General features: G+C 43.1%; 1 protein-coding gene across 1 annotated transcript in view; it reads right to left on the bottom strand.

The window, feature by feature from the left end:
* Positions 1–257: 257 nt before the first annotated feature.
* The window catches only part of LOC138582452 (uncharacterized), a 1,938,885-nt gene continuing 1,931,128 nt past the window's right edge, over positions 258–8,014 (bottom strand). Inside the window, exons 20-21 of the mRNA XM_069653763.1 lie at positions 5,934–6,014; positions 258–780 (exon numbers count right to left, since the gene is read on the bottom strand). Coding sequence (XP_069509864.1) covers positions 739–780; positions 5,934–6,014 — 123 coding nt within the window. The 3' untranslated portion in view covers positions 258–738. The remainder of the gene's footprint in view (positions 781–5,933; positions 6,015–8,014) is intronic.

Below are 8,014 nucleotides of genomic sequence, written 5' to 3'. Positions count from 1 at the left end.
CCCTGCCTACCTGCAGTCCCAGCAACCCTGCCTACCTGCAGTCCCAGAAAGCCTGCAGTCACAGCAAACCTGCCCACCTGCAGTCCTAGTAACGTATGGAAGCATTTTGGTAGTCTGGTCTTGTGGAGAGGAAATAACAGCATTAACAACTCTGTTTATCATCCTGGAATGTTACGTGCCAAACCTCACGGTAAGTCACACAGATACATTAGCAGATACCATACAGTGGCACAAATGTAACACACCTCATTGCCGTATTTGGTTTTAGTATTTTTTATTGTATTTGAGGTTTCCAATTGGCCTTACTCTTATTTATATGTTCAAAGACCATTTTGCAATGTGAACTGCTTTATTACAGGGGGTATTTTAAAGAAGTCACTGATTATAATTATCACAAAAGTGCATCTTAAATTAATTTGTCATCAATATTCTCAAGTCTGGATATGCCTGTTCCCATACACATAACAGATTCCACAATACATCTGATCACCGTATCCAATGCTGGCTTCCAGCCATGACACCCACCGCCTGCCTTCAGAAATGCATTATAGATATAATGGACAGAAGGTTATAGAGAAAGTAGATTCTCAAAAAAGAAATAAATACAAGTGTTCACTGCACAGTGTGTCCCCTATACAGGTGGCAACTGGACACTCCATCCTCTTGCTTCTCAATGCCAATCAGCGACACCAGGAGGACTCCGCTATGGTAAGAAGTCTATTCCTCTTCGCTTTTCTTTCATCTTTCTATAGAGTACGTCAGCAGACAAACAGGAGTTGCCTAGAAAACAACGACAACTGTTAACATTTTGTGAAACATATCACCCACAGAGGGTTAAAACAATATTACCTCGGGAAAGGGAAGTCGGGAGCCTGTTATCAAAATAGTTCTATTCATGTGGGAAATTGATCATATTAAAAGTAGATCAGAGGACGGTAGGCGTTTAATGAACTCTGCACTTTTGGGGTGTTGTCTAGGACAAATAATTCTCTAAAAGTAAAGTACATTTCTGTGCAATATATCTTGTTGATATGTACTATTGGAACTGAATACATCGTTAATACCGGTAGGGAATTTATGAAAAAGGATGTTCAGTTGTACCCTCTGTCACGAGGGGTGTGATGCACAACAAGTGATCTTAGGTATCCATAGGCTTGAAAATAGGAACAAAAATAATAAACTCTATGGAGACCTTGCATTCGGATCAGTCTAACAAAACTGTAATCTCTTGGGCGTGTCCAATAATATGTACATGAAAGAGCAACAGGGGAGCCCTCGATCCAGAGAGGTTCCCCTTAACTGAACTGTATAGGCACTAAACAGTAAGCATACTTAACAATAGGTTACTGGATCCAATGAGCTCAATTGCCTTCAGATTGCCACCATCTGTGCAATTATCTTATGAATGAGTCATTGGAACATATAAAAAGAAGAATTACAATATTTGCATATCTTTTTTCCACGCTGGAATTATTGATAAAAAAACGATGCGGGAGAGGGACAATTTATACACAGTTTTGGAAACTGATTAAAGGAGTCCCCGCATTTCTTGTGCTTGTAATACATCAGGCGCTGTTGGAAGCTCACCTTTGTTATCACACTGAAGTTCACCCATGCATCACATTTGCCATCACACTCTGTAAGAACCTCGCCTTTGGCATCAGACTCTTTTGAACACTCACTTTTGTCATTAGCCTCTTTTGGATGCTTACTTTTGCCATCATAACCTTAAATAGCATTACATAGGCCAGACATTTTAGATTTAACAACATACTGTAGGCAGGTACCACCATGTTGAGTGCATTTCTAGTGGACTCCTAGCTGGGCCATCCAGTCCTCTTCACAAATGCCATCAGCATTTTCAACACTGAACGAAATTGTTGCAGGATTGTGACCATAAGGAAAGCACAAGGAAGAGCTCATTTGTCTGTGAAACATCTAGCAGGCACGCGGTACTGGGATGGCCAGTCCCAATAGGGAAATGCTTTGAGACCCTGTGAGCAGTGAACTAAGCAACCACCTCAGACATACACAGAGGATTCCTCTAAAGGCCCCTTTATGCTCACCTGGAAAGAGTAAAAAGAAGAACAGAGTCAGGTATCTCATTGGAAGTAGCTCTTATAAAGGTTCACAGTTTCAAAAGCCAAATATGAATGGGTTGACATGTGCCAGCCACATCAACAACCAAATTCATTACGTTTTTCCCATTGCACCCCAAGTCGTCTTACATGCAGTGCTTTGGGGATACTTTGTGTCCCCTTTTCTTTGTCCTGTTGCTTTCCCAGGCACCCTTTGAACAGGCTGGTGACACACATTAATATGTTATCCTTCTTCGGGCGCAGCATTGCATGCTGCATTTTAGCCACGATAATGCATTTAGGAGGACCACATACTCAAAATGGCCTCTCCTCATGTTTTAAGTCTTGTTCAAGATGGCTTGGCATTTGTTGGCCGTTGTTCTCCCTTGCCATTGGGAGGAGGGTCAATTCTCTTCATGCACATTGGCAGACATCTTGAAGAAAGGCCACGAAGGTTCTCCTGTATGTGTGTTTCATCTCTAAATGTGGCTTTCCTTTTCATTTCTATGCTGCTGATACACACCCCTTCCTCTCCTTTTCTGATTTTTTGGACACTCTTCATACCACTCTTTCCGCATGTTGGACCAAAGTCCAACAATGGATGAATTCTCGCTTTCTTCATTTGAATCCCTCCAAGATGGAGGTTCTTTTCTTCCCGGCTTCTTCTATTCTTTCTTGACCGGTCTCTGCGCTCTCTTTTCCTCCTGATCTATTGCCTTTTTCTAAATTTGCTCGTAATCTTGGCATACCTTTTGATCAATGTCTAACCTTTTCTCATCGCATTAAATCTACTGCCCATAGTTGTTGGTTTTACCTCTCTAAGATCCATAACATTAGCCCTTTATAATCTTTGTCTGCTTCTAAAACCCTTATATCGGTCATCATTTTCTCTTGCCTTTTCTACTGTTCTTCCCTTCGGTTTGGTCTCCCTGCCTATCAGCATGCCCCACTTTGATCTGTCTACCATCTTTCAATTTGTACTTTTCCTACTCTTCCTCCATGCTCTTCCATCACTGTCTTGCTGGTCTTTTGAATCATGTCTCCTCTTTAATTATTTTTGCATTGTATTCAAATCTCTCTAAGGTCTTATCTGTCCCGTCTTATTTCCTTCTTCGCACTGCCCATTCTCTCCGACTTTAGTTCTTCTTGCCACGCCAAAGCCACCCTGTGCCTCCTCCAGGTTTCGATCTTTCGCGCCTCTTGCCCCAAAGTATTGGAACTCCCTTTCTCTTCCAATTCATTCTTCTCCTTCGTTACCTGTCTTACGCTCTCGACTTAAGACTTTTCTCCTGTCTCCTTCTATTTTCTTAATCTGAATTTACAGCTATTATTGTACCATTTTCCCTTTTGTTCAGCACTTTAGTCCTAGGCACTTTATAAATAAATTAAAATACAACCAGTCTGCTGTCTGCTGGAGGTTCACTGCCTTTCCTGGGTCGTGGGAGTGTGCATCTCTGCATATTCTCTGCAATCCCCAGATCTAGCTTTGGTCCACTGTAAGGACTTTCTTCTGTACTAATGGCCGAAACTCTTTATGTGCATCTTCAAGATTCTGCTGCAATAATGGGCATCCACTGTGCTGACCTGCCCCAGAAGAGGAGTCTAACAGGAGTCCGAAGTCCAATTGCCGAACTGATGTGTGCCTCCTGCGTTCAATGCAAGGCATGCATCGGTCAAGTCATCCATGAGCGTTCCTCTCTGCTGCTGTACCAAATCTGGGTGTTCCTCCAACCGTCCAAGGTCTACAGAGGAACTGAAAGAAAACCAGTGGTGATCGCCCTTGAACTAGCGACCAGACAACCCTGCAGGATGATGCTTCCTGAGCAATTTACTGTCGTCTGACTCTGTTTCTACCTCTCTGGGGGATTTGGGGTCTGAGATCCCTTCTATCTTGTGAACCAACCCCACTGAGTTTGCATTAGTCATAAAGTCCTGTTTATCTTCGTGCTATCTGCCGATGGCCTAATGCGGTGGTATCTGGGACAATACTTCTGGGGGGTGGGGGTCATCCTCTTGGAACCCAAGGTTGGTAGCTGCTTCCCAGAACTCTACAACCTGACTTAATACCCTTAAATTACCTTTCACAGACTACCTGTTGCTCTACACTAACTGCCTGCTTTGTCCTAGACACCCTAGCTAGGTGGGCTCTCCTAACTCATCTGTGACTCTCAGGGACCTTTCAGAGTCACCTACAAACTTGCAGAGACCCTCTGTTGACTAGGGATGAACTTTTAAAGACTAGGCATATTGTCTTGGAGTACCTTATAAGTGTAGGGCCTATATTCTATTCTGGTGTGTTTAAGAACTGTCTCTCTACTTTAGCTTATGCATTTTATTGTTTAAACGTATTTATGATACTGAAGTAATCTGTCACCCATAGTGGGTTACCCAATTGTGAGCTATATATACATGTATACGGTTATTTTTATTTACCTTTGATTATTTAAAGTGTGTATTTGCGAAGTACTGTAAGAAATATGTTACTTTTGTACTTACCTGTATGTGTCTTTTTAAAAAACTATTCCTGTAAAGTGCTAACAGTATTACATACAGTGCCCCTGCTTCCTCAGTTCAGCCTTGCTGCTTGGTCTACGCTAGTTAAGTGAGTGGTGTAGCTCAACTGGGGTTGTGAAAGCCTTGCTAAACCTATGTTGGCTTTCCCAAGTTCTCCCATAGGTATGACTTTGAAAAAACATCCTAACAGGTCTTGACAGTAGTGAGGCTATAGCTGTGTGGACTCCGTGAAGCACTACAGAACTGGTGACTAAAAACCCAGAGACTAGAATTAATATACAACACACCAAATGTTTTAACAACTATTTCACTGATGGCGTTATATGCAGACGGATAATCTTTATTCTACTTTGACTCATTTTTGGCTAAATTGTTTTATTATTTGTTTAATTTCCTTCATTCTTGCCCTTGTGTTCTCTGAGTCCACTAAAATATTCATGGTAAGATTGCACCCATTAGCTAGAGAAATCAAGGTAGCTCAGAAGAGACTTCTTGTACATAAAGAGAACCTGGACCGGGATTTGAACCAGTGATGCTGCTCGTTGTCTTGCTTCCAAACCTGAGCTATCCCCCCGCCCCTGACCTCTCACTATGTGCAAATAAATGTGGTCCCCTCCGTGCTATTTATGGAGACAACTAAAATGACCCTGTTAGTATGCAAAACCACTCAAACACACCACGACAAAGGTATTACTTACTCCAGTCTTCTTCCACCGGGACTAGCTCATTTTTCTGCTGTGCCTGTTGATGTCCTAGTATTGCGTGCAGGAAGCAGAAAGCAGGGAGGGATGTAAATCACTCATCACCCTAGGTTCCGCTTCCTGGGTGGCCAGCAGGTAAAGGCCCAGATCGGCTTCAATGTAGGCTAATGCACAGGGACTGTGCACGCACCCGCAGTGAAACCAAGGTGCACCTACGGTCTTCTACAGGATTCCAGGAGCAGGTAGCTCTGTCTTTATAAAGAAACAGAGGCGCGTGCGCATTTGTGGTTTAGTGAGCTCTGTTCACCGTCATACATGGAATATTGTGTATGTGTAGGATATTCCTATACATAGACCACCACAACCCTACCAAGTACGTGCAAACCCAACTCAAGCTGAGCCAGGACCAATAAAGCCAGTTGCTCAGCCTTAGGCCAGTCGCTGATGCTGTGGGGCAAAGTGGCCTGCTCCGTTCTTGCCACCTCCAGGACGTGTGGTGGGGTACTCCCTCTCGAACTGTTATGGACGAGCCACCAGGACTTCCCATTTCCTTTGTGTACATTGTTATACAACAATGGCAATGACCAATAGCATTTCTCTAGTGTGTAATCTGTCTAAAGAAAGAGCGCGACACTCTAACCTGCAAATGACTGAAGATGATGAACTCCTGTGCCGAATTGGACTGCTGCGTTGACGAGGTCTCATGCAATCGTCCGGGGACCTGCAAGAACACAATGTAAATGATAAGTGATTATAGGACTTTCAAGGTAGGGCTTATTTCAGGATCAATGGCCACGTATGTACCATATCTTTTCCCTTTTGTACCTATTGCTTGTATCATGTCCTCTCCATTATCAATAATCCAACCTTGTGGTACGAGGAGGAGAGAAGCGGGCGCTCCAGAGAAGTTGCGAAGTCTTTCAAAATATGCGTGTGACTTGCTAAAATGAGGAACCAGGCCTAGCTCCAGGACATTTACCCAAACCCAACAAAAAATTTGCATCCTAGAATAATTAATGAGGAACGGGTGCTAATATGGACTGCAACTCTCTAATAATCCATTGTCAATAATGATGCCCCTAATACAGCGAAATGCCTGAATTAGCCATTAATACATCGATTTTAAACAAATCCTTTCTATAGAATATTTTCAAATTCTATTATTAATCAATTACAATTGGTATTTATTTAATGACCTTTCAAAGGATGAAAAGATGAGCCGAGCACCACTCAAACCTGCAAAACCCAGACCACAAACAGATGTATAGGAATGTTGCCAGAACCAATGAAACTGTGCCTTTCTAATTGTATAAACCCTTAGTGTAGAGATGCTAATCTATGGACGTGTAAGCGCACAACCTAGCGCTATTATGACAAAGTACCAAAAGAAGCACAATACCCAATGAAGGCGCTCTATTAAGATGCAGTTAAGACAATTGTATAGGTTTTGCACGATCCATTCTTTTAATTATTAACATTGCCAATTCTCATATCAAAGAAGGTACGTGTGAGGGTTAGTAAGGTGAAAGAATGTCGGATTCTTTAAACCGCCAGTTGCTATCAGCCAGTGCTTACATCTTTTAACATATGTAGTATAGCCGACTACATGGCCATGAGTTTCGCCCACTCAGGTTTTTTCAAGGCAATGTTCTGAACATAAATAACCTAACGAAACTCAATTTTATCCAAACTGGCATATAGTCATACCGACGATCAAATTTCAATGCATGCAATGCTGATCCTGAGTTTTCTGTTCGATGTGCCCAATAGCGTACTTAATACGCGTGACTTCAATGGCTCGTTATTGAAATGTTACTGATCTTCAAGAGAAATTAATATGGGTTATTTTTCCAAAAGCAGAGTGTTCCCTGCCCATGCTGTGTACGGCACTGGAGTGGGGTTCCGCATGGCGACTGTATACAGCTTGAACTCGGGAAGGAATGTACACAGGCTTTTATGGATCTAAAAACCCATCAAACGGAGTGCAAGATAAACCAAAAACAATTCTCTGAGACTAGGTGTGATGATGTCTCATCCACCAGTGGCATTGCAGATTTCCCAGGGGCTCACAGACCCTTTCTTCTGACATTATTCCTCAAGTATGAAAAGTCATCCAGTCAGGATCAGCTGTTCGCATTACTGAAGTATCTCATTCAGGGTAAAGAGCAGCCAAGGGCTGTCACCGCTACTTCTTGCCACTTGACTCTCCGTTAACTCGTGGCCACCTCAAATCCACTCTGCTATTACTGCTCTGCTCTTCTTGTCAGGCGGTTGTTCTTCCTCCCACCTCAGAAACCTGTCTTGGGACACCCTGGTCCCTTCATGCCTTCCTGTACTTTTTTAGGGTGGGTGTTGCCCTCCTCTGCCCTCTCAGTTCTTGTAACCACCCCCTCCTTCTCTGTAATTACGACCTCCTCTTCAGTTGTTGCACCTCCTCCTTCTCGGTTGTTGCTACATCCTCCTCTTACACAGCTACCTCCACCTCTCTCCTCCAGCAACTCCTAATCACCCATCCTAACACACTCTAACACCGTCCCCCCATTCTCCAAACCCTTCTCCACAAACCAACACTGAGCAACTGTGGCTGGGTGTTTTACACTGTGCTTCCTCCTCTACCCGGGTGGCACTTTAAGTGAGTGCCAACATCTGTGGCTTGTAATTGAGTTAGGGTTTGGGATTAGCTCTTATTTTTGGAATGTACCTAAGGATGTTCTAGTCTCA

Source organism: Ambystoma mexicanum, chromosome 1p, assembly GCF_040938575.1.
Source record: "Ambystoma mexicanum isolate Mex_15411 chromosome 1p, UKY_AmexF1_1, whole genome shotgun sequence".
Classification (NCBI taxonomy): Eukaryota; Metazoa; Chordata; class Amphibia; order Caudata; family Ambystomatidae; genus Ambystoma; species Ambystoma mexicanum.
Note: the sequence above shows the minus strand (reverse complement) of the source record. Positions and strands in the feature narration are given on the sequence as shown.